General features: G+C 44.1%; 2 protein-coding genes across 2 annotated transcripts in view; both read right to left on the bottom strand.

Moving 5' to 3' along the window:
* Nucleotides 1-19,466, bottom strand: part of meiob (meiosis specific with OB-fold) — an 84,399-nt gene that overhangs the window by 16,215 nt on the left and 48,718 nt on the right. The gene's annotated exons all lie outside the window — the stretch shown is intronic.
* The window catches only part of hs3st6 (heparan sulfate-glucosamine 3-sulfotransferase 6), a 55,230-nt gene continuing 49,101 nt past the window's right edge, over nucleotides 13,338-19,466 (bottom strand). The window contains exon 2 of the mRNA XM_003224756.3: nucleotides 13,338-14,584. Coding sequence (XP_003224804.2) covers nucleotides 13,963-14,584 — 622 coding nt within the window. The 3' untranslated portion in view covers nucleotides 13,338-13,962. The remainder of the gene's footprint in view (nucleotides 14,585-19,466) is intronic.

The following is a 19,466-nucleotide window of genomic DNA, read 5'->3' on the forward strand; positions in this document are numbered from 1 at the left end:
AGGAGGACTTAGAAATTGCCCTGTGATAATGCCTCTCCATCATTTCTGGTGCCTCCAGTGCCACACTATAGTCAACCTGCCGCAGAAAGATTTTGTAGAACCAAGCTGGAGAAAATGCAGAGAGCAGAGCTTTCCAACATCTTTGTATTGGGGACACGCTCTTTAGACGTACATCCTTTTGCAGCACAGTCTTTCAGTTTTATTAGCCAGCCAGAGGTTTAACGTACCCCTTATAAGAGTTTCATACAATATAAATAACATATCTATATATATAAAAGAGTAATGAAATTTCGGCCTAGGACAAAACAACAAAACTACACATCCCAGAAACACTAAACTTGGCAGCACAACCCCTCATCCATGCCTCTAGGTTCATACAACAAACAGCTCCAGCTACTCCAGAAAACGGCCGGTCTTTGAGACTGCAAGGCTATTCACTGCTATTCCACCTGGCTAACAAAGGATTCCCATAAGCCACAGCAACGCGTGGCCGGGCAAAGCTAGTAACATATATAATATATATGGGGCCACGAGGTTAAACTGCTGAGCTGCTGAACTTGCTGGAAATAAGTTTGGAGGAACTTGGTTCATTTGTATGTCCTTTGGAGGAACTTGAGGAGGATCATGGTTCATGTCTATAGCCTTTGGAGACCTTGGTTCATATTTATGGCCTTTGAAGGACCTTGGAGGAACTTTGTAGGACCTTTGTTCACATGTATAGTCTGGAAAAACTTGGAAATAAGTTTTGAGGAACTTGGTTCATTTGTATGTCATTTGGTGGAACTTGGGAGGATCATGGTTCATGTCTATAGCCTTTGGAGACCTTGGTTCATATTTATGGCCTTTGAAGGACCTTGGAGGAAATTTGTAGGACCTTTGTTCACGTGTATGGTCCCTCGAAAAACTTGGAAATAAGTTTTGAGGAACTTGGTTAATTTGTATGTCATTTGGGGGAACTTGGAGGAACTTGGGAGGATCATGGTTAATGTCTGTCCTTTGGAGGACATTGGTTCATATTTATGGCCTTTGGAGGACCTTTGTTCATGTGTATGGTCTCTGTAAAAACTTTGAAATAAGTTTCTCAAAACTTGGTTCATTTGTATGTCTGGGGGAACTTGGAAGGATCATGGTTTATGACTATGGCCTTTGGAGGAACTTAGAGGAACACGGTTCATGTGAATGGCCTTTGGAGGAACTTGGAGAAACTTTTAAGGACCTTTGTGGTCTTTGGAGGAAATTGGGAGGAATGTGGTTCATGTGTATAGCTTTTGGAGGACCTTTGATTCCCAATGGTCTTTGGAGGAAGCAGGTAGGAATTTTTGAGGAGCTCCGTTCATGTATATGTCCTTTGAGGGAACATGTTGGAATGTGGTTAATGTGAATGACCTTTGAAGGAATCTGGATGTTTTTCCACTATCAAAGCAAGAGTATTTTTGTGGGGGGACGAAATCTTTGGACTGTTGAACCCCCCAAAAGCCCTTGAGGCCCATGGAGGCTAACCCCGGTCTATACAAGTGTATTTTCCAATAAAACGATAAATAAAAGAGTCTAATTTTTTGATGAAGTGCCCTTCTGCCATTTGAAACTGCCTGCTCATCAATATGGTATTACTGGTGTTTATCGCCAGCTATTGATCCCTCTTGGCCCTTCTTCCTTGTCCAGCATTACGACCGTTGTGCTGCACATTAGCTGTGTCTCTCTCGGCCTTGGTGGCAAATGTCACCACGTCAATCTTGCAAAGAGGTGGGATGTGAGGGGGCCTGTGATACAGTCAGAAGCAAGATTAAAACACGGTCCGGCCAATTGGTTTATTGATTCTCTCCTTTCTGGCGGCTGCTGATGTTTCCTATGGAGCAGCATGAAAATATATGGCCATGTCTCAGGTGTATGATTGCATCGGAAATGCTAAATTCCACATTGACATGATGTGCACCTCCACTGTAGAACGGATGCAAATGGACTGTCATCGCTCCATGTGGTGGCATCCTGGGAGTTGCAGTTTAGCAAGGTGGGGCCGGGCTGTGGCGCAGCTGGCTAGTAACCAGCTGCTATAAATCACTACTGACCGAGAGGTCATGAGTTCGAAGCCCGGGTCAGGTTAAGCCTCCGACCATAAAAAAAAAAGAAAATAGCCCTGGCTTGCTGTTGACCTAGCAGCCCGGAAAGACAGTTGCATCTGTCAAGTAGGGAAAATTTAGGGACGCTTTATGCGGGAGGCTAATTTAACTAATCTACAACACCATAAAACTGCTCACGAGGAAAAGAAGAGGAAGAACAGCCACCAATGGACGGTGAAGCAACAGCTCCCCCTGTGGCCGGAATCGTGAAGCTGGAAAGATGTTAAAAAATGCCTCTGTGTCTGTCTAAAACTGAATGTTGTTGTCTGTTGGCATTGAATATTTGCCATATATGTGTTCATTGTAATCCGCCCTGAGTCCCCTTCGGGGTGAGAAGGGTGGAATATAAATACTGTAAATAAATAAATAAATAAATAAATAAATAAATAAATAAATAAGGTCTTTGCTTATCCTTGGTGATCCCCAAGGGCTTTGAAAATCCAAGTTATCCAAATATTTGTTTTAGAAGGCTACAGATTTTGGTAACTTTCTTGCATGCTGACTTGAAAACAAGGCCATGGTTTTGTCCTATGACATTCTGGGATTTGTAGTTTACAGAGAGGGTTTTTAGAACCCTCATTAAGGGAGCTCTAGTTCCTCCCCAAAGTGCGAACCTCAGGACTCCTTAGGATGAAACCGTGGCATCTAAAATGGAAAGTGTTGTATTTTGTTTTCAATCGCTAGCAGTCCCAAGGTGCATCTACACTGTAGAATGAATGCAGTTTGATACCTCTTGAACTTCCATGGATCAATGTGATGAAACCCTGAGAACTGTAGTTTTTCAAGATATTTTGCCTTCCCTGCCAAAGAGTGCTGATATACACCAAACAGCTCCTAGGATTCCATCGCATTGAGCCATGGCATCAAAAGAATTGTCAAACTGGGTTAAATCCACAGTGTGGATACCCAAAGTTGGTAGCTGCTTTACAGATTGGACAATTGGAATATGAAAGCTGTTTGGATTTCATTTCAGTTAGGATTGAACATGCATTTACCAGCATTTCTTGGAATGGGAAGACCTCCAGGCCAAAATTGGCCAACGAATCCATCCAGATCCAGAGCTTTGAGAAAAATTCGATCCACTGAAATGTCATTTGGCTGAAGTTGTACGTCCCATGTTTGTGGTGCAACTTTTGCCTTTGGGGTCCGGAGAACGGTTTGCAAATGATATGGCAAAACTTAAGATGCAAACCAGATCTCATGGACCCTGGGGCCCAAAGAAGCATATGGATGTGTAAGGCAGCAAGGGCCTGATGAAAGAGCCGGAGCATCGCCGCGGCAAAGCGTTGCTCTCAAACCATTCCAACATGGGCCAGCAATGCTAACCAGCTGGGAATGGATTCCAGCGTTGGTAATTAAAGGCCGACTCTTCCCCCACCGGGATCCCTTTTTCCTCTTAACCAGAACATCCTTGCAGAAATCCCTCCCTTGGACGCTCTCCCCTCCTCTTCTTCCCCGTCTGTCCCCAACATGTTGTGGAAGAACACACTTAGGGCTTTGCTGTCCTGCCAATTTTTCCTTCACAATAACCTTTGGTTCGCCTCTTGTCTGTTGGAGGTGAGCATGAATGCTGCAATTAATCGCCTTGATTAGTATTGAAAAGCCTTGCAGTTTCAAAGCCTGGCTGATTCCTTCCTGGGGGAATCCTTTGTTGGGAGGTGTTAGCTGGCCCTGACTGTTTCATGTCTGGAATTCCCCTGTTTTCAGAGTGTTGTTTTTTATTTACTGCCTTGCTTTTAGATAAATAAAAAAACAAACAAATAAAGAACAGCACTCTGTAACATGGCCATACATCCCGGAATACTCACAGCAACCCAGTGATTCCGGCCATGAAAGCCTTCGACAACACAATGAGTAAATATTGGGGATATATGACACTAAAAACTACACAACTACATACTGACTACTATTGCAGAACTTATCTTATTTTCCCTTCTTGAATAAAAATTGCTTATAAAAAATAAGAAAACAATTTTAAATGGTTCTGGATAGGCATTTAGTAAAGAAAAGTAATTGTTTCCTGCTTCTTCAAACAAGCAAACAATCTAAGTGACTGACATTTTTATTTTGACTCACTTTGTCAAAACCAAAATGGCCTAAGCCACTGGCTTGTGGATATTGGGGAATAGAGGTGGGGTATACATTAAATGGAGCCTCTGGTGGCTCAGTGTGTTGAAGTGCTGAGCTGCTGAACTTGCAGACCGAAAGGTCCCAGGTTCAAATGCGGGGAGCGTAGTGAGTGCCCGCTGTTAGTGCCAGCTTCTCCCAAACTAGCAGTTCGAAAACATGCAAATGTGAGTAGATCAATAGATACTGCTCCGGTGGGAAGGTAACGGCGTTCCATGCAGTTATGCCAGTGGCCACATGACCTTGAAGGTGTCTACGGACAACGCCGGCTCTTCGGCTTAGAAATGGAGATGAGCATCAACCCCCAGAGTCGGACACAACTGGACTTAACATCAGCGGAAACCTTTACCTTTACCTATACATTAAATAAATAGATGCTCTCCTCCCATCTCCTTTCTTTCTGTCATTAAACGCAGTAATGCACGCCTCCACCAATGGCTGAAGCAACACAATCTCTCAGTATAAAATTAACAAGAGGTTTAGGATACATAGCAAAGGAATGATGGCAAGGGTTACATTATAGCCTGAACCTTCTAGCTTTGTTCCCCTAAAAGGAAATCTATAAGATCAATTGCCCAATGCAAAGGGTATTGGAAGTGATCCCATTGACTCAGTTGATCTGTCCCATTTGGGAGTGGCAATTGAACAGAAAAGGAGTCAATTGCTAGCAATGTGTCATTTATAACATGCATTCTTTCCTATATGTCTTTGAATGCCCATTATCGCTGTTTCGGGATCCCCTGTGCCACACTTTTCAGTCCCAAGAGCGAGTGCAACAAAGCAGAAGAGCATTAAAGTGGTCAATAAACAACTATCCCACAAAGACGCCGCAGGCCTCGCTCTCTTGTACCAGGACAGAAAGGGCTCCTTTGAAAAAGGCTTCCCGATCCGGAAAGGGGGCGGTGGGCTTGGGACCACAATGGGTAGGCCGGGGTCTTCCACCAATGCTGACCCCATTGTGCCCAACACCTTCCCCTCCCTTCCATGCCGCCAATGGCCTTTGACGCATGATAGCAGATGGCCCACGGAATAATGAATTAGGCCCCATTGTTGGCCGGGAAGATCGTGTCAGACGGTGAAGGCGAGGATGGAAACGCAGGAGGGTGGATGAGCCACATTTGCAAGGCAGACATGACTTTTGGAAAACATGCAACACCAGTAGCCCCAGTCCATGGACTAATGAGGCTCGCATTACATCCTATTTATCGGAGCATCAAGAAGAGGCCGTTGGGTCTCATCCGCCGGCCCCGTCCTCGCTGAAGATGGTTCCATGCGATAGCGGTCACTGGGGCTTAACTCTGTGTATTTCGACGTGACGGGGCTTGGAAAGAACCCACAGACATATGGCTGTTGTTATCACCGCAGCCTTTTCCCCAGGCCTGGGCATTCCCTCCCTCCCTCTCCTTTTTAATATGGCATGAGTTTAATTTCTGTTTGGAGATTGCACCACAATTCGAACCAGCAGGCCAGCTGTGGAAATAGTGGGTGCTGCCTTTCTCTCTTTCTTCTGGTTTTCCTCGGCATCGGATTCCTGGAATAGCTTTGAATGCCACAGCCCCAAGAATGAAACCGTCCCTCCTTTCCTCCATCTCTGGGAATGATTGGATTGCTATGGGAGCCCTTATTGTATTTAACCCATCCATTTGTCTTTCATTGCTTCCATCTACATCCTTTACCTTCCTTCTTTCCTCCCTTTGAGCCTCAAAGTTAAAGAGAAATTTGATGCTACTTTCCTAGGGTGTATCTACATTATAGAATCAGTGCAGTTCAATTCTGCTTTAACTGCCATGGCTCAATGCTATGGAGTCATGGGCACTTTTTACTCTTTGGAAGAGAAGCTCTTTCACCTTCTCTTCCAAAAAGTACCATACCGCAACTCCTGAGATCCCATGCAGCCTAAAGTGGAGTCTGTTGCAGATCAGTCACCAGAGGCTTATGGTTTCACTGATGATTTCGAGAGAATTGTAAGCATTCCTGTGGGTGATTCAGTGAGGATTGTGAGCTTTCCTGTGGCACAAAGTGATGAGCCCTCAAGTCTGGGAAATGATGGGCTTTTGCTGAGAAAACCGGCTCAGAAAGTGCAGAGCCTCAAGGTCATTCAGGGGAGTCAGAAGTAGCAACAGCAGATAAGGAATCGAGTGAAGAGCTGAGTGATAAGGAGGGTTCCCATGGAAATCCACCTGCCGCTATAGAGATCAACAAAATTCTCAGTTTACAAATCAGAGCCAAAAATAGATTGCGTCATTCAGAGATTACGTGGGAAAGTTGTGAATGAAATTCACGGGAAACGGAATGATTTCATGGGTGTATATTAAACAATAAGTTGCTTACCTTAAGATCAGTTCAGGCAATGCTGTGTTAGAGGAGCTAAGCCTGAGTTCTCTTGTTCCTGGTTCAAGTCAAGCTTTGTTTTGGGATTTAATATATCTTGGGAAGTTTTCTATGTTCTTGTTCGTGTACTCCTGTTCAAGTTTTACTAGTGATACCTTCATGATTGTGGACGTATACTGTATCTGTGATTCCTGGCTGTTCTTGGACTTTGCCACCTCTGGAACTTTATGAGACATTTGGATTATTGTTTGGTTCTCACCTTTTGCTAAACCTTTTTGGATTATATATCTTCCTTTCTTGTTCCTGATTTTTATATGCGTTTAATATGTTTTTTTTACAATAAACTGCTTGCTTATATTCCCGGACTCTTGCGTTGTGCGGTGGTCATAGGTGTTTCCAGGCCTGGGATGTAACAGAGTCAAACTGCATTAATTCTATTCATCCAGAGTTTACTGGAAGGCAAATAATTCAGTGCCATTGTAGTGTTGTAGTTTGAGAGATTGGGGTTCAAATCCTTCGTGCAGCCATGGCAACCCATGGGCACAATCTTCGCCTTAAAGGAAAGCTGCGGCAAAGCCTCTCATATAACCATACGTGATAGGGCCACCATGAGTTGGAGTTGGCACAACAACGACATCTCCAATTTCGCAAATGCAGGAGACGCGGATCCCCGGACGGCGGGACTCAGCAGAAGCCAAGTGATGCATAATGCAACGCGAGGTCTTCGCACTCCGAGTGTTCCTTGGTAGCCAAGTGATTCCAAGTGATTCCATGGTTCTATAAGTGGGCAACCTTCCCCACTTGTGGGTTAATCTCTCTTGACAGCCAACGCTGCCCTCTGTCCAGACACTTGACGGGGTCGCCGGACAAGAAAGCCGGGGAGATGGGGCCAGCAGTGGGTTGAGTGACAAGGTCTTGCTGACCCTGCCAGCACTGCTGACATGTCCCCTCCCCAAATATTGCCCTGGGCAGGGTCCCCAAAGTAGAAGACCAGGTCGGACGGACGGCTTTGGGGAAAGAGGAGGCACAACCCTTCCTCTGATTGATGTCTTTGCAATGTGCACATCCATGGAACCCTTCCCGAAGCACCTCCTTACGATCAAACTGAACATGGAAATAGCTTTTATTCAGCATGTCAAGTCTGTAGTTTTTGGACTACTAACTGCAGGCTTTGAAATTCATTTCCAGGTGATTTTCCTTATCCTCCAAGCTGCCCAAAATGTGCCCAGACCACAGCAGCTTACACAAAAATACTCTTCCAAAACTCATAAGAAATGCACAGGGTTAAAATGCCACCAACCTATGTATTTGTCCTCTTCTGGGTCCTGAATCCAATGGAAGTTGAGCCATGAAATCAATGGCTGAAGTCAACTTTGGTGCAAATCCCATGGTTCCAATGCCGCTACTCTAGTTCAGACTGTTAATAGGATCCAGGACATGATAACATCTGGGGTAAATTCATCTTCAGTCCTTGCAACCCCTGGGAAGCTTCAGAAACACCAGATGTGGTTGGTTTCCATAAAAGAAACTCCGGCAGTACCACTTCCTTTCAAACGCACAAGAGCTTTTCCCTCATTTTTTCAGCAGACAGGAACATTAGCATGTTACTCCTGTACGCACTTGGAAAATACTAGTTGTCTGGGGGCTATTAGCTTTGAATTCATTACATCCACTAAGGGTTCAAGACTCTCCCAGATTGTCTTGATTGCCTCATTATTCATCACTTTTGCCAACTTGACTTTGCTTTGATGTGACATGCTGGAAGGTACCATCTATCCCAAAGGCACCTGGATCCTGGAAGCTAAGCAGGGTCAACCCTGTTTAGGACTTGAAGCGGAGAGCACCAATGAATAGTTAAGTGCTGTGAGCTCCATTTAAGACAAAGAAACTGGCAAAGCCACCCCTGCACATTCCTTGCTAAATAAAACTATAAAATCCATGCGGTTGCCATAAGTTGACAGGTGACTTGAAGCCACATAAATGCACACTGCAGTTCCCAAAATTCCTCTCTGTTCACTGTCCTGGTCAAGAAATTGGCAGAATTGGCAACACCACAAGGATACCAGATTCTGTCTGATCTTGTAAGCTAAGCAGGGTCACTCCTGGTTAGTATTTGCTAACCTAACAGTTCGAAAACATGCAAATGTAAGTAGATCTATAGGTACCGCTCCGGCGGGAAGGTAACGGCGCTCCATGCAGTCATGCTGGCCACATGACCTTGGAGGTGTCTACGGACAACGCCGGCTCTTCGGCTTAGAAATGGAGATGAGCACCAACCCCTAGAGTCAGACACGACTGGACTTAATGTCAGGGGAAACCTTATTATTATTATTATTATTATTATTATTATTATTATTATTATTATTATTATTATTATTTTATTGTATGACACAGCAAACAAGATAGATATGCTGGATTTTGTATCACAAAATCACAATTCGAACACTTCCCAAGTGTCTAGGACTGTGTGATGTATTTTCGGATGATGCGCACAGATCCCAGTTGGGTGGCCTTTTGCAGTAATTTTGTCAATGTCTATTGTTTCCAAATGCCGGCTGAGATCTTTTGGCACGGCACCCAGTGTGCCCATCACCACCGGGACAACCTGCACTGGTTTCTTCCAGAGTCTTTGAAGTTCAGTCTTGAGGTCCTGAGAGCGGCTGAGTTTTTCCTGTTTTTCGTCAATGCGACTGTCACCTGGGATGGCAACATCAATGATCCAAACCTTTTTCTTTTCCACCACTGTGATGTCTGGTGTGTTGTGTTCCAGAGCTTTGTCAGTCTGGATTCGGAAGTCCCACAGTATCTTTGCGTGCTCATTTTCCAATACTTTTGCAGGTTTGTGATCCCCACCAGTTCTTTGCTGCTGGGAGGTGGTACATTGAGGTTCCAATGAATCATTTGGGCCACATAGTTGTGCCTCTGTTTGTAGTCTGCCTGTGCGATTTTCTTACAGCAGCTGAGGATATGATCCATGGTTTCATCGGTTTCCTTGCACAGTCTGCATTTTGGGTCATCAGCTGATTTTTCAATCTTGGCCTGAATTGCCTTTGTCCTGATGGCTTTCTCCTGGGCTACAAGGATCAGGCCTTCTGTCTCCTTCAGGGTCCCATTCATGAGCCATAGCCAGGTCTTCTCCTTATCAGCTTTTCCTTTTGTCAAGGAAATTTCCATGCAATGTTTTGTTGTTCCAGCTGTCAGCTCTAGTTTGTAGTGCGGTTTTCTTGTACTGATTATTATAATTATATTATTAATAATATAGTAATATTGTATTATTATTATTATTATTATTATTATTATTATTATTATTATTATTATTATTATTATGCCACTAAGGAGAAATTCCCCCAGAAATAGTCCCAGTAGGCAAATGACCAAATGACTCCATGCTTTTCCCAAAAGGATGATGTAGAGTAGGTTGGCTACTCTAGGTTGGCCTCAAATGATGTGCCCGGCTTTGCCACACTTACCCTTTGGGAGTGTGTATGTGGTCCTTGTTTGGCACGCTGTCCAGGATTCCTTTGCAACTGGAAAACACTAGCCACCGTCCTTTCCTGGGTGACCCTCTCCCTCCCCTCCCTTGCTCTCTTATGGGGTTGTTTGCATTGTCCCCAACTAATGAAGTGGAGGCTTCAGCCGGCCAGCCCCACAAGTGGCGCCTGTTCGATGCCATGAATGCAAAAAGGCTTGACCCTCTGAGCTGTGGGGCAGCAATTAGTTTAAGCGGGGGCTCATGTAACACTTCAGAAGTCTTAATCCTCCGAGGCCTGGCCTTGGCCAAGGAGAAGAAGGGGGGAAACCCCATTGAGGGGCCCTTAATGAGTTTGCAAGCCAAGGCCCGCTTTTCAATGCCCACTCTATATGGCATTGTGTCCCCTTTAAAGGGCCAGGGCTTTTGTTGCAAAAAATATATTAAAAAGGAGGATGGTGAGAGGAGGAGGGGAAGATTTTCTCTATATCCCCACTCCCTTTTTTTCCTCCATAAAGAGGGGACAGAAACCAGCTTTCAGAGCCGGCCGCTTTGCATATCAATGGTGAATGAAGGCACTCAGCTGAGAAAGAGGGTCGCATCGGAACTGGCCGCCATTCAGGGGCCCTTGGGAACCTTTCAAAGCCCCTCGGCAGAGAATAATTTGGTCGAATGTCACACGGATGGAAACAAAACCTAAACAAGCAGGGCACAGTCTATCATGTGGGGGGAAGCCGGCCAAAGTGACAACCGAGCCGCCCCCCTCCCCAAATCCCTTCCCTGGCTTCCAACCCTGGCTCCCATTTGGTGGCCCATTTCCATATGGGCTGGCCCAAAAGGGCCTCCAACTCCCTGGTTTTGTAGGGACGGCCAGCGTTCCCAACCACTGGCCCAAACTGGTGGGTTTTCCTCCCCCTACATTGGCCATTCCAGTAGTCCAGAACTCTCTTCAAGGACATGCAAAACCCAGAGAGTGAATGGGCCTTCTCCTAGGAGAGGTGAAGCTTTCAAAGAAGTCCTGTTAGTCTCTTGTAGCCTCATAACGGAGAAAGTGTTGGAAATAACAACCTCCCAAGCCTTTCACTATTTATTTGTTAATGTATATATTTGCTAACCTGTATTCTCCATGCAGTCATGCCGGCCACATGACCTTGGAGGTGTCTACGGACAACGCCAGCTCTTCGGCCTAGAAATGGAGATGAGCACCAACCCCCAGAGTCAGACATGACTGGACTTAACGTCAGGGGAAAACCTTTACCTTTACCTATTCTATGTGTATATTATTTGCCAGTTTAACTGTACCTCTTTGGTGTGGGAGGGTTATAGACATGTCACTGTGCTGAGCATGTTCAGACTCAGGATTCCATTTTGTATTCAGTGTCTGCTTAACACCTCATTGGAGGTGGATGCATATTTGTATCACACCTCAGTGGAGGTGGATGCATGTTGCTGTTAGGACTTCAGTAGAGAAGTATGACTTATGGACTTCAGTGAGTACAACTATACCTAAAGACTATGGACTATTGATTAAGAATGATACCCTGTGTACTCAACACATCCTATTTATAACTTAACTTTAATAAGAAATGTGCCTGTATGAGGAATTAATACAAGAGTACAGTGTTCCCTCACTACTTTGCGGTTCACTTTTCATGGATTCGCTGTTTTGCGGTTTATCAATAAACTCTAAAAGACTATTATAAATCATAAAAATTACAATTTACAGCCTAAGGAAGGGAGGAAGGAGAAGCCGAAGGGAGAGAAAAGGAGCCCAAGCGGCAACAGGAGAAGGAGGCAATTTATCAACACACGATTGGTTGATAAAGACTTAAAATAATGTATAACTACTAAACTAATGTATAAATACTAAAATAAATAGTGTCCCTACTTTGCGGATTTTCACTTATTGCGGGTGGTCCTGGAACCTAACCCCAGCAATAAGTGCGGGAACACTGTAAACAAGATATGTTATTTTTCAAAGAGGACTTTGTTTCTGATCTCTAAGTGCATATTTTAAACTAAGGTTTCGAGGGAGTGTATATCTTTTGGGCATTTAGAACTGCAGTTGCAAAGAAACAACCATCCTCTGCTAACCAGATATATTTTTATGGAGGCATGTCTTTGTCCTTGGCAGTTCAAAGACAAGGTTCTTCAGTTTAACAGCTGAGTTACCTGTGTGCCATTACATGAATGGTTATGAACATCACTTGTTCAAAGGGTTGACTTCTAACAAGGTCATGCTTTTCTTGACTAGTGATTTTCAAAAGGTGGTCTCCACATGTTCATGGAGATTCACATTTGCCAAACTGATATGACATCATTTTTTCCCTTTTCAATAAGATTATGATTGCCATTTATTTCCAAAGAGATATTTGCCCAGAGACTGGGTGCAGTTATTTCCAGTAGAAAGAGGTAGGGAAGGTTCCCATCCATTCCTCTCTGTAATTGTTTTCTCTGATGTCAGAAGTCAGTCATTCGGGAAGGTATTGCACGGATTGTGTGTCTTTGTGCACATCTTGGAGAGGCTCGAGAACCATTTGATCCATGTCATTGCATTCTTTGCTTGTTTAAAATTTCTCCTGGTAAACAAGGCATTTGAAGAGGCCTCTAATGAATCCCGGTTTTGGAGGAGACTGAAGAGCCCTTAACCGTCACCTGGACAAAACAATCACCCCACGGAGAGGCCCAGAGAACAAAGAGCCGATAAGGCTCTTGTTGCAGGAACTTAAAACACTCTTAACCTCTCTTCGGGAATCCTTGGTCCTCTCCACAAGGATGAGATAGACAAAGACTTTGCACCACGGACATGGGAAAGTGCCTGACTTTTAAAAATTGTAAACAGTTGGAGCCGTTTGAGAGCGGGTTTTGATTATTTCCCTTTTATTAGCTGCAAGGAGGTTTGGCAGAAACTCTGCAGAACCCATAAATACATATCTGCCGACATATGGCTTTGCATTCACCAAATCAGTTCCTTTGCATCGTTTGTTTCCCAAATGTCTTGTCATAGGGTTTTATTGTCTGCATGTTTATGGGTGGGCAGGTTCGGGAAACTTGGGGTCTCAGACAATAGGAATATGGAGAGCTTGGGAAAAAATAGTTTTTTTGGACTACAATTCCCAAAACCCTGCAGCCATCAGGACCAAAGGCTTTGTTGGCTGGGCAGTTTTAGGACTTCACAATCCCCAAAAGGCAACTTTCCCAAACTTTCAGCATCTGTAAAAGGACACGCCGAATTACATCCATCAGTGTGCCCACTGCCCTTTACATTCAAACACACACGCAAACACATTGGATACTCAATCAATATTCGCCAGGTTTATTTGTATCTGGGCTCCCCTTAGTTGGTTTGAACCCAAAAAAGACATCTTAAATATTTTCCCTTTCTCCTCCGCAAAGAGTACATTTCTCCTCTCCTGGCCAGATATATAAATTAGAAAGAAGAGGAGACCCAGGAGCCGCTTCCCTCGGACTGTAAGTACTGCAGCACACGATGGATTTCGGGGGGCCGGGTCTATGCCTGCGCATAGGCGCACTTGGCCCACTTCCCCTCAAAGCCTTTCCAATGTGCAAAGAGTCATAGAATTTGCTATGAACTTCTTCTGAAGTGCTTTGCCTCCTTGGACTGCACAGAAAACTAGAGGGATGGCTGCCTTTCATAGAGTTGGAAGGGACCCTCAAAGCCATCCAGTCCAACCCCTTCCTTGCCACACAATTCAAGACCTCCCCACAGATGGCCATCTAGCCTCTGCTTGGAAATGCCAAGGGCCATCCAATCCAACTCCCTTCTGGCCAGGCAGGATGACACAATCCGAGCCCTCCTGAGAGGCGGCCATTCAGTCTGCGCTTGGAAGCCATAAGGGCCAGGAAGGAAGACACAATCCAAGCCCTCCGCTTGGAAACCTTCAGAGACGGGGCATTTCAATCCCACCCGAAATCCTGCCCCGTCATTTGATAGAACTTCAGGTTGAAAGGTCTGTAGAAGTCCTGGAGGCGCTGGATGACTTGGGGGTCGATCTTGGGGTGCGGCCGCCCCTTGGATTTCCCCAGGCACCGGGGCCTGCCGCCACCGCCTTCGGGCTTCTTCAAGCAGGGGAAGCCCTTGGTCTGGTTGAAGTAGAAGTGCTTGTCCGTCACCAGGCGCCGGAGGCCCAGGAAGTCTTGGACGCGGCCCACTTCCCTGGCCGGGTCGCTGACCAGCCGCTCGCCGCTGACAAAGAGGAAGCTGGAGACGGGGAAGTAGCGCAGCCAGTGCTCTAAGTGCTTGGCATAGATCCCAATGCGCAGAGCACTCCAGGAGGTGTCGATAAGGCCCGTGCTCAGGTTCTTGAAGGCCAGCGCCTGGAAGCCGGGGAGACCCGGGCTCTTGGAGAGCGTCTGCGTGTAGTCCGAGATGGCCCGCGTGACCGGGTTGCGCACCACCACAATCAGCTTGGTGTCCCTGGACATGTTGTAGATGCGCCGAGGGGCCTCCTTGGTCACAAAGTAGCTGGGAGTCTTCTCCATGGTGATCTGGCCCTCCGAGGTCCTGGGCATCAGGTTTCTGCAAAGGGGCAGAAAGGGCACCGGTGAGACTCTTTGAGACTCTTTATTCCACTTTGAATAATCTATATATATAAAAGGGTAATGAAATTTGGGCCTAGAAGTAAACAACAAAACTAAACGTCCCAGAAACACGAAACTTGACAACAGAACCCAGCGGCCTTACCGCTAGGTTGCTACCATGAAACCGAACATCTCCAACTGAATCGGGACCTAAAAAAGCCCCAAAACCAGGAAAAACTAACAGCGCATGCGCCAAACACGAACCGGCGTGTGCCCAACACCCCCCACCCCCACCCCTCAATCATGACTAATAACACCATTCAAAACTCCCACACGGAGACTACTCATTGTATTCCATCTCACCAAACAAGGATTCACATAAGAACAAACCAGACAGGCTTTGAAGTTCCAAGGCTATTCACTACTATTCCACCTGACCAACAAATGATTCTGAAAAGCCACAGCAACGCGTGGCCGGGCAAAGCTAGTCTATATATATATAAAAAAGTAGAATCATAGAATCATAGAATAGTAGAGTTGGAAGAGACCTCATGGGCCATCCAGTCCAACCCCCTGCCAAGAAGCAGGAAATCGCATTCAAAGCACCCCCGACAGATGGCCATCCAGCCTCTGTTTAAAAGCCTCCAAAGAAGGAGCCTCCACCACAGCCCAGGGGAGAGAGTTCCACTGCCGAACAGCCCTTCTCACAGTGAGGAAGTTCTTCCTGATGTTCAGGTGGAATCTCCTTTCCTGTAGTTTGAAGCCATTGTTCCGTGTCCTAGTCTGCAGGGCAGCAGAAAACAATGTAATGGAATTTGGGCCTAGAAGTAAACAACAAAACTAAACACCCCAGAAACTTGGCAACACAACCCACCGTCCTTGCCCCTAGGTTCCGACAATAAAAAGAAAAGAATAATAAAGTCCTAATTAGAGGGAGATGAATGATTGTTTTTATCCAATTGCTGCCAGTTAGAAGGCTAAGCTCTGCCCACTTGGTCTCCTAGCAACCCACTCAGCCCAGGGCCTCTTCAACCAGGCTTCTTCCACATTGCCTATAAATACAGATTATCTGATTTGAACTGGATTATATGGCAGTGTAGACTCAAAGCCCTTCCACACAGCTATATAACCCATTTATAATCTTATATTATCTGCTTTGAACTGGATTATCTTGACTCCACACTGCCATATAATCCACTTCAGTGTGCATTTTATACAGCTGTGCAGAAGGGGCCTCATATTATTCAGTTCTAAGCAGATAATATAGGATTATAAATATAATATGTAATAATTACTGTGGTATAATAATACAGGACAATATAATCTCTAAAATCAGGACAGTAAATAAAGAACAACACTCTGAAAACAGGGAAATTCCAGACAGAAAACAATCAGGGCCAGCTAACACCTCCCAACAAAGGATTCCCCTAGGAATCCCACTTAGGACGACGCCACAGCAACGCGTGGCCGGGAAAAGCTAGTAGTAATAATAATAGTATTTTTTCATATCAGGAGTGACTTGAGAAACTGCAAGTCGCTTCTGGTGTGAGGCAATTGGCCATCTGCAAGGACGTTGTCCAGGGGACGTCCAGATGTTTTACCATCCTGTGGGAGACTTCTCTCATGTCCATGCATGGGAAGCTGGAGCTGACAGATGGGAGCTCACCCTGCTCCCCAGATTCGAACCTCCAACCTTTCGGTCTGCAGTCCTGCCAGCACAAGGGTTTAACTCATTGCACCCCCAAGAGCTTCATAGCAATAACAACAGCAATAATAATAGCAAAAATAGTGATAATAGTGATAATAGCACTAACTGTATTATTAATAGTAATAACAACACTATGTAACATGGTTGCATGATATAACAGTAGTAATAATAACAACAATAACTGTAATAATAACGGCACTAATAATAACTTTACAGTGTTCCCTCACTACTTCGCGGTTCACTTTTCGCGGATACGCTGTTTCGCGGTTTTTCAATAAACTCTAAATCATGAAAAAAATTACAATTTACAGCCTAAGGAAGGGAGGAAGGAGAAGTTAAAGGGAGAGAAAATGTGCCCAAGTGGCAACGGGAGGAGAAGGAGGCTATTTATCAATACAAAATTGGTTGATAAAGACTTAAAATAGTGTATAACTACTAAAATAATGTATAAATATTAAAATAAATATATTGCCCCTCCTTTGTGGATTTTCACTTATTGCGGGTGGTCCTGGAACCTAACCCCAGCGATAAGTGAGGGAACACTGTATATTTTATCCACCGCTCCTTGTGGCTCAAAACTTTAAAAAAATACCCATGATATTTAATTCTAATGTTTATATATTCGTAGATTTTAAATTGCACCGAAATGATTTTTAAAGTAAGTGGCTTTGAGTCTCCTTGTGGAGAAAAAGTGAGGTATAAATAAACATGACAACAACAACAACAATAATAATAATAATGGAGAGGAATTTGGGTCCCTGATCAATGTGCAATAGCTTTTCAATAGCTAACATTGAAATAGCTATACAACAGATGTGCAATACCAAGCAATAGCTTTATGTGCAGTACCATGAAATAGCTCATACCAGGATATGCAATAACATTTCCATAGCCATTTTGAGAGAGATTCTAGAGCAGTGATGGCCAACTTATGACACACGTGTCAGCACTGACACGCCTAGCCATTTTTGCTGACACGCTGCCGCATGCAGATTCATTGGATGACTATGTCTTTTGTGACCAAATTCGGTGTGATTTGGTCCAGTGGTCTTGTTGTTTACTTCATGAGAATTATGCACATTGCATTTATATATAGAGAGAGAGATTATCATTATATCATTCTATTATTATTGTAGTATATTATCATATTATTATATTATTATATTATTATTCATTACTCATGACTACATTGAAACTAGAATAGAGAGAAATCAGTGTGGAAACTGCAAGAGGTACCATCGATTGTTGTACATGGAAATAATGGTAGTAAATAGTTTTTGATTTATTAAATACAGTTAAATAACAAAAATGTATAATCTATATATATAAAAGGGTAATGAAATTTTGGCCTAGGACAAAACAACAAAACTACACATCCCAGAAACACTAAACTTGGCAGCACAACCCCTCATCCATGCCTCTACGTTCATACAACAAAAAGAAAAGAAAAATGAAGTCCTAATTAGAGGGAGAGGAATAATTGCTTTCATCCAATTGCTGCCAGTTAAAAGGCTAAGCTCTGCCCACTTGGTCTCCTAGCAACCCACTCAGCCCAAGGGACAGGCAGAGTTAGGCCTCACTTAGGCCTCTTCCACACTACCTATAAAATACAGATTATCACATTTGAACTGGATTATATGGCAGTGTAGACTCAAGGCCCTTCCACACAGCTATATGACCCATTTATAATCTTATATTATCTGCTTTGAACTGGATTATCTTGACTCCACACTGCCATATAATCTATTTCAGTGTGCATTTTATACAGCTGTGTAGAAGGGGCCTCATAGAAGGAGGCTTAATGTCAGGGGAAAACCTTTACCCTTTACCTTAACTACCACCAATATAAATGCTGTAAAATAAATACTTTATTTCCCATACCACCATACTTCGCCACAGCAACGCGTGGCCGGGCACTGCTAGTTGTAATATATAAGCTATACATAGTGCGAAATTATGGTGTTTTTTTTTTCTCAAAGTGACACACCACCCAAGTCATGCTAGGTTTTTTTGGTGAATTTTGACACACCAAGCGCAAAAGGTTGCCCATCATTGCTCTAGATCAGGGGTCCTCAAACTTTTTAAGCCAAGGGCCGGTCCACAATCCTTCAGACCGTTGAGGGGCCGGATTATCATTTGAAAAAAAAACAAAAACAAATTCTGATGCACACTGCACATGTGTTATTTGTAGTGCAAAAACAACAACAACAACAAAAGAACAATACAATATTTAAAAATAAAAACAATTTTAACCAACATACGTTTATCAGGATTTCAATGGGAAGTGTGGTCCTGCTTCTGGCCACTGAGAGTCAAGTTAATTAGGATTGTTGTTGTTGTTGTGTGCCTTCAAGGCATTTCAGACTTTGGGCGAGCCTAAGTTTAAAATTTATTTATTTATTTACTGCATTTATTTACTACATTTGTATCACACCCTTCTCACCCCAAAGGGGACTCAGAGTGGCTTACACATTATATGTACATACAATAGATTATATTATTAGCAAAGCACAATATTAGCATTATATATTACTATATTGAACTATACCACTATACTATAATATTATTAGTAATATTATATGTAATATAGAATATATAATTAATATTATTATATGGTATTATTATTAGTGTTATATTGTATTACATTATAATATTATATGTATATACAATATAATTATATTATAAAACTGAGGGCAGGAGCCAGGTAAATGACCTCGGAGGGCCGCATCCGGCCCCCGGGCCTTAGTTTGGAGACCCCTGCTCTAGAGGAAGATGGGTTGGCTGTAGGGAACTGGGATGAGAAACAACCTCACTTCTCTTCTCAATCGGCAAGTCATATCTCGGGGAGGTTGGCGGCCTCAGATTTCATTACGAGTCAGGATCGATTGCGCATCAGGGGCCTTCATTAGGGCCAACGTGGCGCACTGTTCTGCCTATAATGACCTCTAATGGCTCTTTCCAGGAGCAGGTGCCACGGAGGGAGAGCAACAGACCTCCGCCGCCTTCTCTCTCGCTCCCTTCTTCCCGAGGCGCCCATTGAGATCAAATGGTGTCTTCGACCAGCCACCCCTCGAGGGGACGATTGATCCACAGCAGCAAGACGATGGCGGAATTGGGGAAAAGACTGGACATTTCAATCCAAACAGAATAATGTCAATGGATTCATCAGGTC

This window comes from Anolis carolinensis, unplaced genomic scaffold (assembly GCF_035594765.1).
Source record: "Anolis carolinensis isolate JA03-04 unplaced genomic scaffold, rAnoCar3.1.pri scaffold_13, whole genome shotgun sequence".
NCBI classification, from domain to species: domain Eukaryota; kingdom Metazoa; phylum Chordata; class Lepidosauria; order Squamata; family Dactyloidae; genus Anolis; species Anolis carolinensis.